Source organism: Haliotis cracherodii, unplaced genomic scaffold (assembly GCF_022045235.1).
Source record: "Haliotis cracherodii isolate W230 unplaced genomic scaffold, xgHalCrac1.p SCAF_6, whole genome shotgun sequence".
Taxonomy (NCBI): domain Eukaryota; kingdom Metazoa; phylum Mollusca; class Gastropoda; order Lepetellida; family Haliotidae; genus Haliotis; species Haliotis cracherodii.
In genome coordinates this window covers 66,698,996-66,723,658 of record NW_027266319.1, presented here as the reverse complement: position 1 = coordinate 66,723,658, position 24,663 = coordinate 66,698,996, and the positions used below count along the sequence as shown (strand labels likewise).

Genomic DNA, 24,663 nt, shown 5'->3' with positions numbered 1-24,663 from the left:
AAATAAAGAACAATGATATACCCGTTTTTAAAAATTCAAGTCTCATGATACTCATTCTTAGAATGGCTCTAGATCTCGAGTATAGTCATGACAAACACTTACCCACACATATGAAAAGAACTGTGATATTGATGCAAGTCAGGGTAAATAAAGTGGCAATAATCCATCTGTTTTGTCAACACATGTAAACATGGCACGCAGGAGGCTGTCGGAGGCACTCCGTTGGCAAATTACTGGCATACATGACACAGGTATGTCATACAGAGCCATTGGACGTCAACTAGACTGTGACCTTACTGTCATCAGCAGACTCGTAAAATAACACCGACAGACACGTGAAGTAATGGACCGTCCACGACCAGGGCCTCCCCGAACGACAACTGTACGGGAAGATAGGGCTATACCACGTCTTGCGAGGCGACAACCCTCAGCTACAAGTAAAGCTCCGAAAGAACACTGGCAACCCAAAAGGCATCTGTCCACCAGAACTGCCCGAAACCGGCTACAATCATTTGGGTTGAAGTCACAAAAGGTCTCAGGTGTCCCTTGTTAACTGCTCATCATCAGAAACTTCGACTGTCTTGATGTATAGCTTGACGTCATTGGAATCTGGGGATGTGGAGACGGATCCATTGGTCTCGTGAAAGCAGAGTCTTGCTGCACGTCACAGATGGACGAATGCGGGTTTGGAGACACAGAACCACCGCGTACACCTCTAGAAACATTGTACCAACAGTCCCGTATGGTGGATGCTCCGTCATGGTGTGGGGAGCAATATCTCATGACTGTACACTGGACATGGTGACAGTACGAGGCAATCACAAGGGCGATCGTTACATCCGGGACATCCTCAATCCTGTTGTGCCTCTATTTGACAATCATGCCACTCGACTTGTTTTTATGGACGACAATGCCAGACCCCATCGTTCTCGTGCTGTGACTGCCTGTATGCAAGGACACACTACTGACACTGCAAGGACACACTACTGACACTGCAAGGACACACTACTGACACGGCAAGTACACACTACTGACACTGCAAGGACACACTACTGACACGGCAAGTACACACTACTGACACTGCAAGGACACACTACTGAGACTGCAAGGACACACTACAGACACTGCAAGGACACACTACTGACACTGCAAGGACACACTATTGACACGGCAAGGACATACTACTGACACTGCAAGGACACACTACTGACACGGCAAGGACACACTACTGACACTGCAAGGACACACTACTGACACGGCAAGGACACACTACTGAGACTGCAAGGACACACTACTGAGACTGCAAGTACACACTACTGACACTGCAAGGACACACTACTGACACGGCAAGGACACACTACTGACACTGCAAGGACACACTACTGACACTGCAAGGACACACTACTGACACTGCAAGGACACACTACTGACACGGCAAGTACACACTACTGACACTGCAAGGACACACTACTGAGACTGCAAGGACACACTACTGACACCGCAAGGACACACTACTGACATGGCAAGGACACACTACTGACACGGCAAGGACATACTACTGACACTGCAAGGACACACTACTGACACGGCAAGTACACACTACTGACACTGCAAGGACACACTACTGACACGGCAAGGACACACTACTGAGACTGCAAGGACACACTACTGACACGGCAAGGACACACTACTGACACTGCAAGGACACACTACTGACACTGCAAGTACACACTACTGACACGGCAAGTACACACTACTGACACGGCAAGGACACACTACTGAGACTGCAAGGACACACTACTGACACGGCAAGGACACACTACTGACACGGCAAGGACACACTACTGACACGGCAAGGACAAACTACTGACACTGCAAGGACACACTACTGACACTGCAAGGACACACTACTGAGACTGCAAGGACACACTACTGACACTGCAAGTACACACTACTGACACGGCAAGGACACACTACTGACACGGCAAATACACACTACTGACACTGCAAGGACAAACTACTGACACTGCAAGGACACACTACTGACACTGCAAGGACACACTACTGACACGGCAAGGACACACTACTGACACTGCAAGTACACACTACTGACACGGCAAGGACACACTACTGACACTGCAAGTACACACTACTGAGACTGCAAGGACACACTACTGACACGGCAAGGACACACTACTGACACTGCAAGGACACACTACTGACACTGCAAGGACACACTACTGACACGGCAAGGACACACTACTGACACTGCAAGTACACACTACTGACACTGCAAGGACACACTACTGACACGGCAAGTACACACTACTGACACGGCAAGGACACAATACTGACACGGCAAGGACACACTACTGACACTTTGCCTTGGCCCGCTATGAGTCCAGATTTGAATCCGTGGCAACATGCCTGGGAGATTCTTGGACGTCGGCTGCATGCAATAGATCCACAAGTATAGAAGGTGCCAGCTTTAGAGGCTGCATTGCATCGGGGTGGCTGCAGTTCCAGAGGACTCTATGGAGGGATGAGGAGAAGGGTAGAATCTGTCATCTAGGCACACTCGCTACTGATTTTCAGGATTGTGATTTTCTGTGTAAAATAACAATGAACATCTTTGACAGTAATGGTCGATCATACCTGATCATGGAACTTCCCAGATCCATAGTTTTCGTGGTTATCAATTTTGCTCAATTACAGTACTATCGCAACTGTGTTAATATTGCAACTAAAATATTGAACATTTTCATCATTCTCTGTGTTTTCATTAGTCAAGAGCTTATCCCCACACAGAGAATCATACACTTTTTTAGATTTAACAAACCAATAAAATTGATATCCTTTTCGATAAGGTTAAATAAATTGGCATTTTATTTCCTATACATGTCATGTCAGTAAGGTCTGTTTATCCCCACCCTCGTTATAATGCCACATTTCCCGCTGGACGAAAGGTGGCATTACAACGAGGGACGTGGGAACCAGACCTTACTGTGTAACCATTTCTGCGCATTTATTTTCACGATACGAATTTCACCTTATATGTAGGAATGACACAAGGATGTAATCGAGATACAACGTCATCCTGCAGTCTATGTAAATGCAACATGGAACTTGATTAAAATTTAGACGTCTGTTAAGATCAACATACCCTCATGCCATATAATTTGATGCAACGTTGCCAATAATAGTTGCCTCCCTTGACCTGTTCTCTCACTACTCAGAAAGCCCGCTGTTTATAACGGGCGATGTCTACTACACACAGTCTGTCTCACAGTCCCTTAACCATATTCTTTTCCATTCCGGACAGCCCTTACTGTAATGCTATAGCTCTCAATGAAGCCAGTCTAGATTTTCCATATTCTTACTAAAGCATGGGATTACATATATCGGATGGATTCTAGAACTATCCCTGTAAACATCGGTTGATAAAAACCTTTGACTGTGACGGCATCGTCAAGCGACTAGATAATATAGACAATATTATCGGAATGACGTCGGACACCTCGGATAGCGACGACAATTGAAGACTGTCAAAACATATAAATATAGACTGTGAACTCTATTATTATATGCAGACGACCAATGACCTGCCTATTGTGATAACTGTAACTGTAGCTTGTGTGCTTGAATAATTACGATCTTGGAATGTTCCGTCGGAATGAATCCGGAATGGCTGTCGGAATCTCGGAACTGTCAGACGTCACGCAGACGTCACGCAGACGTCGTCCAGATGCCCACAAAGGACAATATTCACCAATCCGAGATTAAATACTTAGAGAGCACATATATTTAATATTCGCCATGTAAATCAAAAGTTATGCAATAAAAACGTCTTAGAATGCGAAATATATAATTTAGCTGTGACGTTATCCTGGGACCCTACCTTGCTTCTCAAAGTCAAATTTGCCGCTGCCAAAGTTAACCTTGACCGGTCTATTTATAGTGACCTAAGGTCACATGATACGCAAACGTGACGTAAAATCCGAGATGGCTACTGTAAACTGGCTGGCGTGACTCAAAGTGGAATTTACTGTTTACTTGATTCTGTAATTCGGAAAAAAACATTGCTTAAAGCTATGTCATCCAAATGACATACAACATGATGCTGGTACTATGATTGAAATTAGGATGATGGCTGGGATCTTTGAAGTACCTGTTAACCTTGATAAAACAGGATGGGTACAATGAGTGGAGCCCATTTCTGGTGTCCTCCGCCGTGATATTGCTGGAATATTGCTAAAAGCGGCGTAAAACCATACTCACTCACTGATAAAACAGGAATTTGTGTTACACTAACAGAGTTGGAACATGTGCGCGACTTACTGACACTTCTTACATACCAGCTGTTGTGTCTATCTCCAAGCATCTGCCTCTCCCCGCGCTGATACAGTACTATAGTTGCACGCTTGGTCGGAGTGAGTGCGTGAGTGAGTATAGTTTTACGCCGCTTTTAGCACTATTCCAGCAATATCACGGCATGGGGCCCCAGAAATGGGCTTTAAACATTGTACCCATGTCGGGAATCGAACCTGAGTCTTCGGCGTGACGAGCGAACACTTTAACCACTCGAATGTCCTACCGCCCCCAGGGTGAGTGAGTGTGTGATGGTGAAGTGTTTTAACACACACTAAAATCCTTTCTCAACCAGCATCAGTGGATTTATCCCTAACCATGTCATCAGTGTCATGAGTTGCTGTTTTAAGATGCTGTAGCTTCCGTTTCCGTTGAAATATTGTTTGTTTGTTTGTTTGTTTGTTTGTTTGTTGTTTAACGCCGCACTCAGCAATATTCCAGCTATATGACGACGATCTGTAAATATTCGAGTCTGAACCAGACAATCCAGTGATTGACATCATGAGCATCGATCCATCCAATTGGGATACGATGACATGCATCGACCAAGTAAGCGAGCCTGACCACCCGATCCCGTTAGTCGCCTCATACGACAAGCATAGCCGCCAAACATGGGTAGCTGACCTATTCTACGCCGGATCTTCACGGGTCCGTTGAAATATTGTCAAACACTTGTTGGTCAAACACTTTATGACCCTGACAATGTGTACTACTCAAAAGAAGTGAAGGGCCACCTAATTCTTAAATGTGATTCCTTAACTTCTTTTAAGTAAGATATATATATAAGTTTTGATACGCATTACACAGTGACAAACATACCTTGATGGAAGACTAACCTGGATGTGGTGCTTTAATTATTCAGTGAGTGAGGTGGAGGTTAACGGGAACCTATTTAACCGCGTAAAACTCCTCGTCAACAAAAAGTAATTACATTTGTATACCTTGATATATTTGGGTGTTTGATATTTTTTGGTGTTAATTCTTACTCTTTCCGCTCTGGCAGAGTTGTAACCGTTGTTTATTGCCGGAACATACACAACGAGAACCTGTCGTATATTTCAGCTTTGGAAAGGATGTCTATTTCATCCAGTCGTTTATCACAGAAACAGTGTTTCTCGTGGAACAGACAACATAACGTTTCAATCCCACCGCCACTCACGTGTTGTGTGGGCTGACAAGGAAAAACATAGCACTCGGAGATTAAAGATACCATCTGTTTACATTTCTTGAGGCGATTTTTCATGCCTACCGCACATGCTGTTTGTGTAATGCATCCAGACTTATGCGAGTAGAGAACACCCTCAATAATTCAGTGCATCAAATCTCCCTAATAGCATTGATAATAATATATAACTCACTGGATAACAGATTGTTTGTTGTTTGTTTATTTTTTTATTGTTTTTGTTTAACGTTGCTCTGAGAAAATAGTCTAGCTCTATGACCGCGGCATGTAAATAATAGAGTCTGGACCAGACAATCCAGTGATTGATGTTGTGAGCAACGAAGTCACTACAGAACCATTTGGTTGCCGCTAACTGCCAGGTTGCTGGGGACCTATTCTAACCACGGAATTCCCACGGGGGACCTCCTGCCCTCTGGGAGCAACCCACTCTCCTGTTGCCATGGTAATTGGGTGGCATCGAAACGCGACAAGGGAAATCGATGTTCAAACTGTCGATCATTGATGAAACAGCTGTCAAAGGAAGGATCGACTAGGGGACTGCAACTATTGCTGACTGCGGCGTTAACTAACATTATCTCACCCTCACCCTCACCCTCACCCTCACCTTCACCCTCACCCGCACCCGCACGCGCACCAGGTGATGCTCCGACATCGGTATCAGTTGACCATGGGCGGTTGGGTAGCCTAGCAGTTAAAAGCCTTCGCTCGCCACGCCGAAGAATCGGGTTTGATTCCCGACATGGGTACAATGTGTGAAGCCCATTTCTGGTGTCCCCCGTCGTGATATTGCTAATATTGTGAATATGGCTAAAAGCGGCGTAAAACCTCACTCACTATCACCGAAGCACCGAAGACCTGCTTACGTGTAAGAAACACGTTATAAATTTATTTACATAAGATTATCTCCTACAATGTCATGGTTGTTGATTTCAGAGGGGAATATAATGTTCTCCCCAATGGAGTGGACGAACGGTCCCTGGACACGTCAACGTCTTCTTTGGGTTAGCTGGGGGTTATCTGAAAGACGCGTTCGTAAAATCAACTATATATGCCTCGTTTTTCCATGAATTTGTGTGTGATTAATATGTGTTTCAAGCTGGAAGAACCTTTTTTTTAAAAGCAAAACGTGCGAGCACATAGCGGTACGCTCTTGTCCCCCTTCGTCCCCCTTTCTGTCTGGTAATGGTAAATAAAAGGTCGTCAGATCATTGATAAGGTGAATCTTTGGTTCGTGATCAATGAATACACAAATCACACAAATATGTAACACGTCGGTGCGTCGGACCGTTGCATGTTGATTGTACAGGTGGACCAGACAGGCGTAACGCGGCACACGTCATGTTATGTATTTCATTGTTTCAGACAGTGAGTGAGCGAGTGAATGACTGAGTGGGTTGAATGAGAATGAGTGAGTGAGCGAGTAAGTGAGTGAGTGAGTGCGTGAGCGTGTAAGTGAGTGAGTGAATGAGTGAGTGAGCGAATAAGTGAGTGAGTGAGTGAATGAGTGAGTGAGCGAGTAAGTGAGTGAGTGAGTAAGTGAGTGAGTGAGCGAGTAAGTGAGTGAGTGAGTGCGTGAGCGTGTAAGTGAGTGAGTGAGTGAATGAGTGAGTGAGCGAGTAAGTTTGTTTGTTTGTTGTTGTTTAACGCCGCACTCAGGACCACCTGATCCCGTTAGTCGCCTCTTACGACAAGCATGGGTTGCTGAAGAGCTATTCTACCCCGAATCTTCAAACGTCGAACGAGTAAGTGAGTGAGTGAGCGAGTGAATGAGACTGAATGAGAATGAGTGAGTGAGTGAGCGAGTGAATTAGATCGAATGAGTGAGCGAGGTAATGAGTCAGTGAATGGGTCAGTGAGTGAATTGTTGAGTGAATAGGTTAGTGGGTGGGTTAAGTGAGCGAGTGAGTGAGAAAGTGAATGAGTAGGTTTGTTGGTGGGTGATTGAGTGAGTCCGTGGCGAGTGAGAGAGAGGGCGAATGAATAAGAGTGAGTGAGTGAGAGTGAATGAATGAGTCAGTGAATGAGTTGAGTGTAATGCAATATTTTAGTTACGTCACAGTTACATCTGCTTGATTTGGGAAGGTGGTGAGGTGAAATGGGGTTTAACGTCGCGTCCAAGATTATTGCACTTATATAGCGACGTGCATGCACGTGTGTGTGTGGCTGCTTGTACTAGCCCGGACTGATGCCGATTTATAGTGCTAGCTCACTGAGATACCATGCCGCAGTTTAACATGAATACCCCACTCAGACACAGTATACTGACTCCGAGCCGACCAGTCCTTGTTTTAGCCCCTTAATGCCGAGCGCCAGACAGGGTAACAACAAGTACCATCTTTTAACGTCTTTTGGTATGACGCGGTCGGGGATCCACTCTCCGGACGGAAGTTCTACCACTAGACCACGGAGACGGCCGATTTGGGAAGGAAGCCATAGTGACAAGGTTTGGGGGCGTTTACGACTTTGGTGAAACCAATGAGTGGGTTTCTGTCAGACAATGGAACATAATCAGAATGAAACTGGGATTCGAACCCACAATCATGGATCATGGCACGTCTACTGAATGCAACTCACAGCGAGATAGAGACCGGGAGTCCGAATCAGGGTGCATTTGGAATTCAAACCTATCTTCTGATCCTGGCACGCCTAAGGTACGCAACTCTGCATGGCACAGCTAAATGTGATGCTTCACACCCTGGATCACCCTGTCCCCCTCAGAAATAGTCAAACATTCATTATTAATACAGAAAGTATTTGTCTGCTTTCCTCTGGGCGTTTTCTCTGCTTTTCACAAACCCCAGTCGAAACTGTAGCATCTGCCCACTGCCTTAAAAGTATATGTACAATTGATTGACAGCTATCTACATGAACATGAAATCGTCATAAAACATGGAGAGGCTGATACACATTTCTAAAAACATGTTACGGTGTAAAAATGACTAACGAATGTGGCATTTGGAGATGAAATAGAAACTTTTCTATTTTGGCTCACAAAAAGCATACATGAAAGACAGACTAGCTCTGTGTCCCGTGAAGACGCGTTATCTCATTGTCTGTTTCTCTACTTTAACCTCCTATGTATTTGCAAACAACCGAGATCGTAAATAAGGTGGATGTGATGACAGCACTATAGCACGTTGTTATGGCTTGTGGTTTGTCTTAACCTCTCTGTCGACCTGAGGAATGAAGGCTTTCTTACCGATGTATGTCTAGTTTTAACATGAGGAAGAAGAGCAAGCTGCTACATCTGTGGGGGGACTCTCTATCTCCCCGACGGTCACCTGGTACATCCGACTGTACTTCGTAGTGGTTTAATATTGACACTTCGCTTGTATCGAACTACGGACAGCTCGACTTCTACCCGACAGTCACCTGGTACATCCGACTGTACTTCGCTGTGGTTTAATATTGACACTTCGCTTGTATCGAACTACGGACAGCTCGACTTCTACCCGACGGTCACCTGGTACATCCGACTGTACTTCGCTGTGGTTTAATATTGACACTTCGCTTGTATCGAACTACGGACAGCTCGACTTCTACCCGACGGTCACCTGGTACATCGGACTGTACTTCGCTGTGGTTTAATATTGACACTTCGCTTGTATCGAACTACGGACAGCTCGACTTCTACCGGACGGTCACCTGGTACATCACTGTACTTCGCTGTGGTTTAATATTGACACTTCGCTTGTATCGAACTACGGACAGCTCGACTTCTACCGGACGGTCACCTGGTACATCCGACTGTACTTCGCTGTGGTTTAATATTGACACTTCGCTTGTATCGAACCACGGACAGCTCGACTTCTATCCGACGATCACCTGGTACATCCGACTACACTTCACTGTCAATAATTACCTACACTGACCGACAGTTTTTGGTTTTACTAAATAAAAAATGAATCATGGTTGGACTATCAAATGCCTTCTTAAAACTAACATCACAGTTACCGTAATGTTAGCGCCACCTGTCGGCTGGTGTGTAACACTCGCACTTCCAAGTTCAAAGGATGTGATTTAACACCACAAAGCGTTGAGAGAGCATCCACTTTACTGCATCATTAACCTTGGGAAATCTATCCTCTGGGTTCAAGTTGCCTGTTTAATGAGATGGACGGCAGACCCGTCTCTAGCGACGATAGAGCACCTTACTACTGGATGACGGACTGGCGCTAGTGGCGCTCGGGCAACTGTTGGAAAAGTGTCTTCACGAACCATGTTGGTCCAACATTACTGATAGAGCATGTGGTATATAATCGTGTTACTGTGACACATAGAGACGGTTAACAAGTGCAGACTTCACCATGATAACGTTTACCCTGGCGTATGACCTTACAAACAAATGTCTCAACAATCACATAAGAAACTGCCATTTCCTGTAATATCTCTGGCATTTCACCACAACTGTAGGATAGCGGGATCATGCAGGTATTGTGTGGCGTCAGCTGTAGGATAGCGGGATCATGCAGGTATTGTGTGGCGTCAGCTGTAGGATAGTGGGATCATGCAGGTATTGTGTGACGTCAGCTGTAGGACAGTGGGATCTCGCAGGTATTATGTGTCGGCAGCTGTAGGATAGTGGGATCTCGCAGGTATTGTGTGACGTCAGCTGTAGGACAGTGGGATCTCGCAGGTATTGTGTGACGACAGGTGCAGGACAGAGGGATCTCGCAGGTATTGTGTGGCGTCAGCTGTCGGATAGCGGGATTATGCAGGTATTGTGTGACGTCAGCTGTCGGATAGCGGGATTATGCAGGTATTGTGTGGCGTCAGCTGTCGGATAGCGGGATCATGCAGGTATTGTGTGACGTCAGCTGTCGGATAGCGGGATTATGCAGGTATTGTGTGACGTCAGCTGTCGGATAGCGGGATTATGCAGGTATTGTGTGACGTCAGCTGTAGGACAGTGGGATCATGCAGGTTTTGTGTAACGTCAGCTGTAGGACAGTGGGATCTCGCAGGTATTGTGTGACGTCAGCTGTAGGACAGTGGGATCATGCAGGTATTGTGTGACGTCAGCTGTCGGATAGCGGGATCTCGCAGGTATTGTGTGACGTCAGCTGTTGGATGGCGGGATCATGCAGGCATTCATTCGTCACCTCTCGCCCCTTTCCGTAACCTGCAAGAAGACTCGTCCCCCTATCGATGAATGTTATGTGCGAAAATACGACAAACCAATCAGAATGCGCGTATGATTTCAAGTTCTTCGTCAAAGAATCCCTCAGCAATAATTTTTGATTCTACATATGTCTTGCATCTAAAAATATACCCAAGACACGGTTAATTGTGTTCAATCATACTGTATAAATCCGCATGTCCCGATGTGATTTAAATTGCATCTGAAATATATATAATATATGGGGAAATAAATGTGAACCATTACGCAACGAGTTGACAATTGTTTTAGGTATGCCCGTTTGCGCAAAGACGGAACCCGGTCGCAAAAATGGCCATGATAGGGGCACGAGTCGCTATTCGGCTTGTCCCGGAATAACACGAGTTGGTCACGAATGGCAGGCATTGTGTGACGTCAGCTGTAGGATAGCGGGATCTGATGTGTGAAGCCCATTTCTGGTATCCCCCGCCGTGATATTCCTGGAATATTGCTAAAAGCGGCGTAAAATCAAACTCACTCACTCACTATACACATGCATGACTTTGGCCATCTTTTTTTCTGACACACAAGGGGCGGTCGGGTAGCCTAGTGGTTAAAGCGTTCGCTCGTCACGCCAAAGACCCGGGTTCCAATCCCGACATGGGTACAATGTGTGAAGCCCATTTCTGGTGTCCCCCGCCGTGATATTGCTGAAATATTGCTAAAAGCGGCGTAAAACCATACTCACTCACTCACTCTGACACACAGAGGACCGGGGTGATTCGTACTTTTTGTTTCCCCCGTTATTTTCCACCGTATCGGGTCATGTTTTCGTTGTAGACTGAACAAAACAATTTTAAACTAACAATCACTATAAAACATTAGCCAGTGCCAGATATTTACTTTTCAAACGACCGTTTTCAATAAAACGGGAACCGTTTAAGCTTGCACGGTCGCTATTTGCCGGGAAAGAGTGTTAGGTTCGCTTGAAGGTAAACATATTCATATAGTCAATGATGATACAACAAATATGTATTTTGTCAATAATTAATCAATGTATTTATCATAAACCATACCTGCCGCAATAGAAACACCCCCACAGCTGATACTAGCAGCCCCTTGACCCTCGCGCTAACATACTTCCGCGCAATGACCTATTTTTTCATCCATTTAATAATCAGTCCGCGGCGCGTGCGCGGTTGACGAGGCGGAATACAGGAGACACGCGATCTCGGAGCGGGCTGCGGCAAAACATTAACCGTTCGCCATGGGCAACCCAAGGCAGCTTGATGTGGCCCTGATCCGAGCAATCATGGACCATCCAGTATTCTACGATAAAAATTCCTGGGGCTACAACGATATCGACGCCAAGGAAAAACTATGGACGGAGATCGCGGCCAATCTAAACCTGGAAGGTGAGACGCTAACTGGGTCACAGCGACCCCAAGCAACACGCACTACTTGTTTGTTTGCGTCAGTGAAAACATTGCTGTGTCCCACGTGCTTTTAAACACAGCATGTCTGCATGACCCAATACATTGTGCCCTTAACATCAAGATGATGTTGTAACCATGTTGGTTAGGCTAGTATTGAGACCGGCGGCTTGGCGAGCGGGCAATGTAGGAAGCCACAGCGAGCTGCGTAATAGTAGACACGTCTATAGTCCAAACTGCATTACAGCGAGTTGCATTTTCCTAACAACACAAAGGTTAACCCCGAAATGTCGCATGTCTCGAGGAAACCTGTGAATGAATTTCACATGGACATGGAAAGACGTAGCAACGCCTATCGATCAAAAGCATGCGAGGAGCAGGTCGGGGGTAATCACGGGGATTGCGGGCACGGCAGTCACGTGACCTGTGTTTGCGTGTCCTCAGCGGGGAATCCCCTCCAGTAATAGCCGGGTTGTGTGCAGCCGGTTATCCATTGTTTCGTGTAAAATAGTTTATGTTTTGGTGAAGAACTGAATGTGTATTTTTCTGTATAATAAATTGTTCATAACTTAATTTCTTGAAATAACACTGATACACTTTTCAAGCCGTTTACTCGTACTCTAAATAGCAGTTATATATTCGTTTTGTTGTGGGACTGTATTGATTATTGATTCAGATTTTCATCAAAACACATTTATATTTCCTTCTCGCCTGCGTGTTGGTCATTACAATTTCATTTTTTTCCGGGAAGGTTCCAGGTTGAACTTAAACTCCAGCGTCTTGGTTGATTAGGTGTCATTGTGTACCGACAACGACCTCGTCAACGGAAATCCTGGTTCATAAATGTCAAGCACTGTGTTGTCTGGTCAATTATTTACAGGCCGTCCGACGTGTAACTGGAATATTGCTGAGCGTGGCGATCATCAGCAAACAAACTACGGTCATATCGAACTCAAAGGGACAACTAATTTTAGTTCGTAATAACCGCAGTTCTTATAAGCATATATACAGCATATATAAAATAAATGGCAGGGACTAAAAAGTAAGTTCGTTATAAGCGTGTTCGTTATAAACGTAGTTTACTGTACAAACGAACAAACTCAGTGATGTTTATGTTGCAGTCGACGCTTGTCGAGCTCGCTGGAAAAACCTCCGAGACACCTTCGTGAAGAGTCGCAGGAAGAAACCCCAATTCAGGAGAGTCGGCACCAAGTTTGTGCGACAGACTCGGGTAAACAGATGGCGATACACTGACGAGATGGCGTTCCTCGTCCCCTACCTCAACCTCCGGGACCCCGAGTGAGTAGACCCAACTAATGAGTAGATCCAAGATAGTGAGTAGACCCAACTAATGAGTAGATCCAAGGTAGTGAGTCGACACAAGATAGTGAGTCGACCCAAGATAGTGAGTAGACCCAAGATAGTGAGTAGACCCAACTAATGAGTCGACCCAAGATAGTGAGTCGCCCCAAGATAGTGTGTAGACCCAACTAATGAGTAGATCCAAGCTAGTGAGTCGACCCAAGATAGTGAGTCGACCCAAGATAGTGAGTAGACCCAAGCTAGTTAGTCGACCCAAGATAGTGAGTAGATCAAAGATAGTGAGTCGACCCAAGATAGTGAGTAGATCCAAGATAGTGAGTAGACCCAAGATAGTGAGTAGATCCAAGGTAGTGAGTAGATCCAAGCTAGTGAGTCGACCCAAGATAGTGAGTAGATCCAAGATAGTGAGTCGACCAAAGATAGTGAGTAGATCCAAGCTAACGAGTAGATCCAAGCTAGTGAGTCGACCCAAGATAGTGAGTAGTTCCTAGCTAGTGAGTCGACCCAAGATAGTGAGTCGACCTAAGATAGTGAGTCGACTCAAGATAGTGAGTCGACCCAAGATAGTGGGTCGACCCAAGATAGAGAGTAGATCCAAGCTAGTGAGTCGACCCAAGATAGAGAGTAGATCCAAGCAAGTGAGTCGACCCAAGATAGTGAGTAGATCCAAGCTAGTGAGTAGATCCAAGCTAGTGAGTCGACCCAAGATAGAGAATAGATCCAAGCTAGTGAGTCGACCCAAGATAGTGAGTCGACCCAAGATAGTGAGTCGACCCAAGATAGTGAGTCGACTCAAGATAGTGAGTCGACCCAAGATAGTGGGTCGACCCAAGATAGAGAGTAGATCCAAGCTAGTGAGTCGACCCAAGATAGAGAGTAGATCCAAGCTAGTGAGTCGACCAAAGATAGTGAGTAGATCCAAGCTAACGAGTAGATCCAAGCTAGTGAGTCGACCCAAGATTGAGAGTAGATCCAAGCTAGTGAGTCGACCCAAGATAGTGAGTCGACCCAAGATAGTGAGTCGACCCAAGATAGTGGGTCGACCCAAGTTGACTCACTCAGTTTGTATCACCGTCACCTGGAGGGAAGCCCAAGGAAGCGCATGTCGAGAAGGGTTACTGAAACACCAATGATCATACTGAGGAGATTCGAACCCGCCACCGGCGGATCCTGACACGACTAAGGGACGTAACACTCCACCTCCATTTTCAATTTTCTAGACTAATTTGCCACTCTGCTCCCTCACAGTTGGAGTAGAATTAAAATGCTCTTATCCATACATGTCTCAGTCCCAGTTATCAACATCTGTCGCCTGTCTGTCCACACTGTAGTCCCTTTAAACAGGGAAGGAGATTTGTTTGTGGCAGTAAAAAATCATTTAAAAAGTTGGTTAGATATGTAAGATTCTTTTTCTCAGAAACAACAAGGCCCAGAGAACTGAAACTGTGTGATTGACTGTTTGATTGATCGATTGATGTTTAACGCCGCACTCAGCAATATGCCAGAAGTATGACGGCGATCTGTAAATAATCGAGTCTGGACCAGACAATCAAGTGATTGACATCATGAGCATCGATCCACGCAATTGGGATACGATGACATGCATCAACCAAGTCAGCGAGCCTGACCATCCGATCTCGTTAGCTATAGTCGCCTCTTACGACAAGCATAGTCGCCTTTTACATCAAGCATGGGTTACTGAAGACCTCTTCCACCCCGGCTTTATGTGTATATTGGGGGGCACGGGTGGCCCAGTCGTCTAAGGCGCCGCGATTCGCTGTGCAGAGTTGCGTCCCTTGGGCACGCCAGAAACCTATGATTGTGGGTTCGAATCCCGGTTCGCCCCAATTATGTTTCTAGGTTTGTCAGCACCATACCCGCGCTCGTGGGTTTCACCGAAGTGGTAAACGTCTAAGACCTGCATCACTTCGGGCTTTCCTCCCACATTAAGCTGACACGCCGTGACATAACTGAAATAATGTTAAAAGCGGCGTTAAACCCAACTCACTCACTCACTCACTTTATGTGTATTGAAGATATGTAGGACCAGGGTGTGGGTTGAATTTGTTTATGACATCAAACAAACACATTCAGTTCTTTTTTTTAAACCATAAAGAAAAAAGTAATTCTATAATCAAGTAAATGCCCCAGCATTATCTTGTCAGATTCCATCACCGCTTAGGAGCAGGATGTGTTACACGAGACTGCGTTGAGATTTAATCAGGGCATTTAGCTCAAGAAGTAAGCGTTTTAATAAAATTGAATAGGAACATTTTAAGAATATCACAGTTATCTAGCTGAAGCTTTGTAACGCTAATATTAAACACACTCATTCAACCGCCGGCAATTATTGGAGATGTTGCGAAAAAACGGTGTATTACATTTCAGAAACTGTTTTACGAAATGCTGTAATATTTTACATGAATGTTAAATTTGTTTATGGCAATGGTCTAGTGGGTGGATGTGCTGATTGGGAGTTTGATTGAATCCCAAGTTATAATTTAAACTTGCTCCCTCGTGGCTTCAAAGGGGCGATGGGGTAGCCTAGTAGTTAAAGCGTGTGCTCGTAGCGCTGAAGAGCTGTGTTCGATTGCCAACACAGAGCTACAGATAAAAAATTTAAAAATATTCAAAACCCAATTACTTTCAATTAACTTGCGTACAGATACGCATGCATTAAATGAAAAACTCAAATGTATAAAAACAGCTCGCGATAAACACCCAATGAAGCTTTTTCAGCATGCGTACAAAGGAGCTAATTTCCGAAACACAATTTACTTTATGAGCTAATTTACTTTCCGAGTCAAGCCTATATATTTAGAACAGTTACATACCACTAAAACATTATTTCATTTTTTTAATTCTTAAAATGTTCATTCATTTCGGGAACAACCCAATAGAGTGAGGGATAGATGAGTGAAAACATATTGGTTACCCAATGAAAAATGTAATAACCCAATTAAGATAGAAACTCTGGAGTAAAAACTCAATTGCTCAAAAAGTTATCGGGAGCTCTGTCAACATGATAGTTTTAAATCCTTGAAATGTCTCTCCGATCGCCAGTAAAGACTTTCAGAGCTAAGGTAGTTTAACATGAAGGGAGGGGTCTCGGGTGGCCCAGTCGTCTAAGGCGCCGCGATTCGCTGTGCAGAGTTGCGTCCCGTGGACACGCCAGAAACCTATGATTGTGGGTTCGAAACCCGGTTCGCCCCGATTATGTTTCTAGGTTTGTCATGATCAGCACCATACCCGTGCACGTGGGTTTCACCGAAGTGGTAAACGTCTGAGACCTGCATCACTTCGGGCTTTCCTCCAATATTAAGCTGACATGCCGCGATATAACAGGAATACTGTTAAATGTGGCGTAAAACACAACTCACTCACTCACGTGAAGGGATACACTAGCGGTTTAAAAATATGTACATGTCATTGAATGTGAGTGTCTGACGTGTTCAGTATATTGCTGTATTTTGTTATCTACATATGTTTTTTATATGATTTTCTGTTTAGGAAAGCTGACGACGCCATAACTGATGACACAGAGTTCGAAATAACAACCAACGACTTCAAAGATGACGGAGGGCAGGATGAGCACGGGGATGCGCGGGATGGGGAAGAGGAAAGGGAGACAATCCGGGTGGCAAGTCGGAAAAGAGGCAGACAAAGTAATCAGACCAGCGCGCGGCCATCTTGTTCATTCCACGACCCGGATGAACCACCGGAGGACAGGCCAACGAAGGTGTACCATAAGCCAATGCTGGCAGCTCCTCAGGAAATGGACGACATTGAGTCCTTTTTCTTCAGCATGGGTCAAAGCGTCCGTAATCTGCCGAAACATTTACAGAGTCGGGTGAAGATGAGGGTTTGCCAGGTCGTGACTGAAGCGGAGATGGAGTTCCACACTCCAACTGTTGCAGTTTACAGCACCGAGCAGACGCTTGATGTCAAACCTGTCATAGACCTGTACCAGACCTCATGAGGGAGCCCCACACACGCAGGACAACATGGCGGCTATCGATACCCGGATGTGTTTCGGGATAGACGTTTGGATCATGTACGTTTAGATGGTCATCACCTAAAGATACCCGGATTTACGCCCGGTTTTACGCCCGGTTTTACGCCCGGAAAGAGGTTTGGATGAGTCTTCATATTGGCCTGTCAGTGAAGGTTGAGGTCATTCTTTTCAATATGGCGGTCGTCGATCATAGTACCCGGATGTACAGTCGGGATCGAGATTGGATGATTCAGGATAGTTAAAATGGCAGCCGTCGGTAGACGTTACCCGGATGAACGACAGGGATGGAGATTTGAATGATATAGGTTGTTATTTTGTGTGTATTCAAAACGTGTGCACATGTATGTTCGGAACAGATGATGGGTCAGCGGTTGTGGACTGAGGATAGCCTCCCGATCATGTGGCGTAGCAGTCCTGGGGTCCGCTTCACAAAGCGCGCATAGTGCTACGATTGACGTAAGTGGATGTAGAAGTATGGGACTTATGGTCGTCTCAGCGCTAAGATCGCTTTGTGGAACATGGTGGGTTTCGCAGAGCGAGCATCGTCCTGCGATTGCCGTAACTCGCATATGTTCATCGATAAATGATAGTCGAAGTACCGTGCGATCGCTTTGTGAAGAACACCCTCTCCTTTACTGTGATGTGGTAGAATCCTTGATCCTTCAGTCGCTAATATGGTTACACAAACGGACCTCTGTCGTACAAGATATAGGGTGTACATTCTTCTGCCAGTGACACTGCGGGTACTATTCACTCCGGAACATACAGTGACATTTCATTTTCCTACATTGTAGATGTGTGCGTAATGCAGCGCTCTCAATAATACATTGCTGCCCAGGTTGTGTGCTGGAATGGACATGCCCTTAATATCTAATCCTTCTTTTCGTTCCACTCCAACCGTGAACCTCGCTGAAGTATCAGCTTGGTTGCGATGACACTTGTTTTTTATAAGTGTCCATATATAAACGATTTAAGGAGTCAAGACGGCCAGTTTGTGGAGTGTTTTCAAGCGTGGGCAACGTCCTTGGTAATGAGGGACGGACAAGTTAATAGCAGACTTCCATTGGAAACATGTATCTCGGTGTGATTTTGTTGTGTAATTTACAATGTGAATGGTGGGTGTTTCACATGTATATACACAGAACTAATTTGAATAAATAATATATTTTGTACCGGGTTGTTTGTGCCAATAGTTACACCTGTTTGTTTTCCAGCTGATCCTGTACCATTTAGGATTCTGTTTGTTTTACTTGTTCTGAAACCCATGAAGATCCGGTGGAGAATAGGTCTTCAGCAACCCATGCTTGTCGTAAGGGTCGACTCACGGGATCGGGTGGTCAAGCTCGATGCATGTCGTCGTATCCCAATTGCGAAGATCGATGCTCATGATGTCACTCACATGATTGATTGGTCCAGACTCGGATTATTTACAGACCGCCGTCATATAGCTGGAATATTGCTGTGTCCGGCGTTAAAAAACGTCATACTTTGGAGGGATATGACAATCGGTATTGGGAGATAAGGTGCAGATAATCGACGTTCAAATTATAAGAATATGCGGGAAAGGCCAAATTATTTACACCCCCACCCCCCAAAGACTTGTCCGACATTTCCGAGGTCGGATTCCATTCAGGGAGTTATTATTAAAATACAGGTAAACATGTTTAGAGTTTTGTACATTTTATCACATTATGTTGATAATGCATTTTAGAAATAAACATCTACCACCCGTATATTTCTTAAATATTGTTAAATGAATATACAACAGATAGAATTCAGTTCTTGCATTCAAGAAGTTATATCTGTGTTCACATAACTATTCACCCCTATAATAACTACACAAAACAATACAATACACAACGTACTTATGTTGCAGTCAATGTGTGAAATGACTGAAATTTTCACTTGGGCAATTTACAAACGCAAAACTATTTTAGTCAGATTACAAATATTTTTCAGTTAGATTGCCGATCATTTTCAGTCACTTGGTAAATAGAGTATAAAATGTTTGGAATTCGTTATCATAACATAATAAATTACATAATAATTGAACTATTTGGGCATTTCATAAATTGCCTAAGTGAAAATGTCACTCGTTTTACACATTGAGTGAGTGAGTGAGTGAGTGAGTGTGAGTGAGTGAGTGAGTGAGTGAGCGTACCAGCTTAATGTGGGAGGAAAGCCCGAAGTGATGCAGGTCTCAGACGTTTACCACTTCGTTGAAACCCACGAGCACGGGTATGGTGCTGACAAACCTAGAAACATAATCGGGGCGGACCGTGATTCGAACCCACAATCATAGGTTTCTGGCGTGCCCAAGGGACGCAACCCTGCGCAGCGAATCGCGGCGCCTTAGACGACTGAGCCACCCGTGCCCCCACACATTGCCTGTAACATGTACTATAGATTGGTGCGTTTTAGAATCTTAGTGTCTCCCCGATTATGATATCAACGTGGAGAACGTTTTTGACATGCATCACTTTGGTATTTCTTCCCAACTGATACTATGGTGTGAGTAAATACGGCCAAGCAGCGTTAAACCACAAGTCCCTCACTCACTCGCACCGACAGACTGGTGCAGGCGTATGGCATTGCTTATGCCAGCGATGTTGACTGTTACAGTGAAGTCGACTAACTCCGCCCTTGTTCATCTTCCAGAGGCAAGGGAGTTAACTGACTGTAAAAGTCCAGTTTCCACCCTTGCCGAACTAGGCTGGAATTATTTTGGCTGGACTAACGAGTCTATGCGTAGTCCAATCAATATCGCGTAATGAAAACGACATCTGGTTCGTAAACTGCCGTGCAGATTTCGGTCGATTGTAGGATTTGCAAATCATGTGTACCGTCAAACTAAGCGTCAACAGATATTTTCCAAATCTCTTCCGTGATTTGATGCACTTTGCGAAATAAAACCCTTTTTATTACAATATAGATGAGATCGTCTTCACTGGGCGACGCCATTTTATTTGAAGCAAATGCAAGTTTTGTGTTTGTTGTTTAACGCCGTACTCAGCAATATTCCAGCAATATGACGGCGGTCTGTAAATAATCGAGTCTGGACCAAACAATCAAGTGATTGACAACATGAGCATCGATCTACGCAATTGGGATCGATGACATGCATCAACCAAATCAGCGAGCCTGACCACCCGATCCCGTTAGTCGCCTCTTACGACAAGCATAGTCGCCTTTTACGGCAAGCACGGGTTGCTGAAGACCTATTCTACCCCGGGTCTTCACGGGTCTGCAAATGCAACTGATGCGAAAGATGGAATCTGATTGGTCAATAGAAGGGATATAACTCATAACAACCACTGTTGGCGCTTCGGTCGAGCCTAGTTCGGCAAGTGTGGAAAGTGGACTTTTACAGTCAGTTACCTCCCTTGCCTCGGCAAGATGGCCACTGTTATGTTTATAACAACATGACCGCACAGCAAACAAGGAAGATTACTACAAATCATGTTTATTCCTTTTAACACTACTGGCCTCACACCTTCAAGAGAGACTGTTCCATGGTGCCCCTGTCTTGATGTAGTCAGATGTACCTTCTAGATATCTTAATTACTTACAAACATGGATACCACTTGCAAATAACATTTTATACCATACTCACCGCCGAAAGAAACGCGAAACATAGAAACATATAGAAAAGTGTGTACGTTAAGAAGACATGTTTCCAAAGTGTACCAATCTTTTAACGACAAAAGTAACAATCAGTCAAGTGTTACCACAGAGTGTCCTCATCGATCCCAATTGCGTGGATCGATGCTCATAATGTCAATCACTGGATTGTCAGGTCCAGACTCGATCGTCATATAGCTGGAATATTGCGGAGTGCGGCGTTAAACAACGAACCAAAACATTATTCTTATTACTATATGCTGTGATTTCCAAACTGTACACGCGAATTCTGCACGAGACAAATGGTGCATCTCGAGGCATGGATCTATGACGTCACACGTGACGCCTTCAGGAGCGTCGGTTCACAGAATATACCAGTATGTTTGTTTGTGCATTGAACCATAATATCTCTTGAATAATGGAAAGTCTTCAAATATTAACCAACATGTATGGTATTCGCGTTTCTTTTGGAGGTGAGTATTATCAACAGTACTCTATCGCAAGTGTATTGCCACATAACTTAATTTAATGTTTATTGTCCATTTAAAGCTGTTTTATTTAGCGCATAACCATCAGGAAATTAATATAAAATATGTACCTTTTTAAGGAACAAGTATGCACCATGTTTGTGTGTAATTTGGGCAATCGATAACTGCTTGATCGATATATAACAAAATTTGAACGATTGGGAAACAATGAATGACTTGAATGTACCGAGGTTTGACCTTCAGTAGTTCGCCATGTACTCGTATAAAATGTGAAGGAAAAGAAATGTAAGACAAACAAAGACGATCTTGTCAAAACATGGAGCTCGGTTACAGAGGTGTTGTTTAACATTATGCCAGTCACGTGAAGTCTGGGGACACTATTGTACCCATGTCGGGAACTAAAGCCGGGGTTTCGGCGTGACGAGCTAATGCTTTAACCGTTGGACTACCCTAGCGCTCCGACGAAACTACCAATCAGCTGTTAATGTCTGCTTACCCACCGACCCTGGGCTGTGAGTATATATGTATTTTCAAGTCATCCTCAGATTACGTTGTTATGATAAGGTCAAAACAGAAATTAAATTACCTTTATATCAGCAGCTTCAGAAATAGTTCGCCCAAACCTGTAGACGATACATTTACATAGATACATAACGCCATTATCAGGATCAGGATACCTTATGTACTCCATCTACGTCTTCATATCACCATGACGACACCCTGTTAGTCCGGAAACCACGCCCCCGGGTGTATGACCTTACTGAATGACCTTAATCCGGACACTTGTTAATCCGGACGGTTTCAATAATTACGCACCGGCCGGATTAACAGGGTTTTACTTTCAAAGCAACCGGTCAAAGTATATGTGATGTATCCTGGGTATACGTAATAACGCCCCTATGTTGTATAGTCACGTTGCCAACTTTAATCGTCCGGATTGCTATTGGTCAGAATAACGGGGGTCCGGACAAACGAGAGTTCAGAATAGCGGGATCCGGACTAACGATATTTCACTGTATATACTAAGACAACAGATTCTGTGATGAAGTGTAACGCGCAGTTTCATAACACTGACGGTTGTGCCTGTTTTTCGTTGCGACATTTTCAGAGAAACAGGAATTACCCTTGCGGTCACCGTTGCCGTCTATCGGTGTTGAGAATTTAAAAGATTGAAAAAATACAGCAAAGACCTTTTTCTGAAACAGGTAGGATACTCTCAACTCAGGCGAACGATTGAGTGGGAAAAAAACTTCGTTATCGTTGGGAGGGGCGGTTATAACGGAGTGGGGGAGACGGGAAGAACACAAACTCACAGACGGCCTAACTATCTCCACACCGCCGGCATCGTCAGTCAGAGACACGTTCGTGGCCTGCTCACAGTTTTCAATTGTTGCGCTGACGTCAATCGTCACGCTGGTGCATTTCAAATTGAAAGAGGCAACTTGGTCAATAATGGTTATATAACTTAGTTTGGAAGTTAATTTAATTTCAAATCAGATGAAATTACCCTTTCTTTAACTCTACATGTTCAAAGACGCCGATATTGACAAACATTTATGTTCTTGAATAAAAGACAATATGAGCATGCAACCCATTTGAAAATAGACCCGTTGCGATCTATCAGTGTTACGTGACGAATTAAAACCAAAAAAGCAGGGACAGACGAAAACAGGCTATCGCAGAAATGTTTGACACAGCCTAGTTTAGATCCGAGGTTTGACGTGTATGTACAGCGATCAAACAGGCCCCTCCACAGTCAAACACTGTCTTTACACCTGTGCTGCGTCTGTGTTTCCTATTGCGGGGTTTGTTGTGCAAAATGTCTGCATCAAACAGTTTAGGAAACGTATAAAACTCAATCTTTAAATAGTCCACAATACACTCATGACACACTCTCCAGAGCACGTGTGCACGTGCAATGTCGTCGCAATTCCCGCCCACATATTGTGTCGCTCACTGAGATCGTCACGTGATCCTTATCTGACGAAAGTACACAATGTCAAGGTCAGTTGATGTCTTCGATCACAACTTCCGGTGGTTTCCCAGACAAGTCCCACGGCGCGTCTCTGAACTCCGTCCGATCGATTCGCTCATTACCTGAAACAGACGTACATTTTAAACATAGGACCAATATCAGTGTTGTACAACAGAAATTTTTTAATAAGGCATGAACGAGGAGTGTCTACGCCGAATTTAGCAAAAGTCCACTGATACTTCCAAAATAAGACACAACTGGGTTTTTTGTACAATCAAATCGCTATACATTTGTTGTACAATACAATGCGACAATCGGCATCACACATTGCTCTAATATGATATATACAATACCGGCGTAAGTGGTTGTGAATGGGTCGCACAGAGTTTGGGGAGAAAAAAACAAATGGACAACGTCCCCCTCGGGTGAACACATTGTTTACTGGATGTTCTGGAAAGGTGCGTGTTGTGGGTGAACACACACACACACACACACACACACACACACACACACACACACACACACACACACACAAACAAACACACTAACACACACGCGGACGCACACACACACACAACACACACACGCGGACGCGCGCGCGCACACACACACACACACACACACAGGCACATTCAACTCAACAGTTGACGAACCTTCAAGTGTACCCAGATACTTTGTACTGACTTACCTATGATTTACCGTGCATGGTGCATGTTACAATATATTCATGTTTGAACACCACGCTCGAACTATTTGTAAGTCATGCATTTTAAAACATGTTCATCAGCGTATTTATATATCTTTCATGCATAACACAAATTCCCCCTCTTTTTACCCCACAGCCTCACATCGCTAAAACTATCGTTTACAACACAAATACATCAACAAGACGAAAGTTTGTTTATGTATGCGTAAACTCGGGCAACGTTGAAAGAATTGATTGATGTTTTCAGAAAGAAATGTGATTTGTTTAACGCAAATGTGCGAAACGCTTAAGCGAATGTATTTCAAATTACACAGATTGTTAGCAGTTGGTAAACATTATCTATTACACAACATTTCACCTATGATGGGGAAGTAATAATCTCTTTGATGATTGCAGGAGGTACGCTCATCGTCAGGTTTTGTGTAGCTGGGCAGTTTTTGAAGCAAGTATCTG

General features: G+C 44.4%; 2 protein-coding genes across 2 annotated transcripts in view; one reads left to right on the top strand and one right to left on the bottom strand.

The window, feature by feature from the left end:
* Positions 1-11,871: 11,871 nt before the first annotated feature.
* LOC139445740 (uncharacterized) lies at positions 11,872-17,512 on the top strand. The gene is made up of 3 exons (XM_071226945.1): positions 11,872-12,064; positions 13,204-13,381; positions 16,916-17,512. Exons 1-3 carry the CDS (start codon positions 11,917-11,919, stop codon positions 17,382-17,384), a joined length of 795 nt encoding a protein of 264 aa, XP_071083046.1. The 5' UTR covers positions 11,872-11,916; the 3' UTR covers positions 17,385-17,512.
* A 3,355-nt stretch (positions 17,513-20,867) lies between these two features.
* LOC139445288 (uncharacterized) overlaps positions 20,868-24,663 on the bottom strand; it is a 36,270-nt gene continuing 32,474 nt past the window's right edge. Inside the window, exon 2 of the mRNA XM_071226419.1 lies at positions 20,868-23,626. Within this exon, the coding sequence (XP_071082520.1) occupies positions 23,535-23,626 (92 nt within the window). The 3' untranslated portion in view covers positions 20,868-23,534. The remainder of the gene's footprint in view (positions 23,627-24,663) is intronic.

Bases quoted from the DNA above. Each gene is read 5' to 3' on its own strand.
- LOC139445740 (XM_071226945.1), top strand. From the start codon at position 11,917: ATGGGCAACCCAAGGCAGCTTGATGTGGCCCTGATCCGAGCAATCATG. The intron at 12,065-13,203 runs GTGAGACGCTAA...TTTATGTTGCAG, and splicing joins GGCCAATCTAAACCTGGAAG to TCGACGCTTGTCGAGCTCGC. The intron at 13,382-16,915 runs GTGAGTAGACCC...TTTTCTGTTTAG, and splicing joins CTCAACCTCCGGGACCCCGA to GAAAGCTGACGACGCCATAA.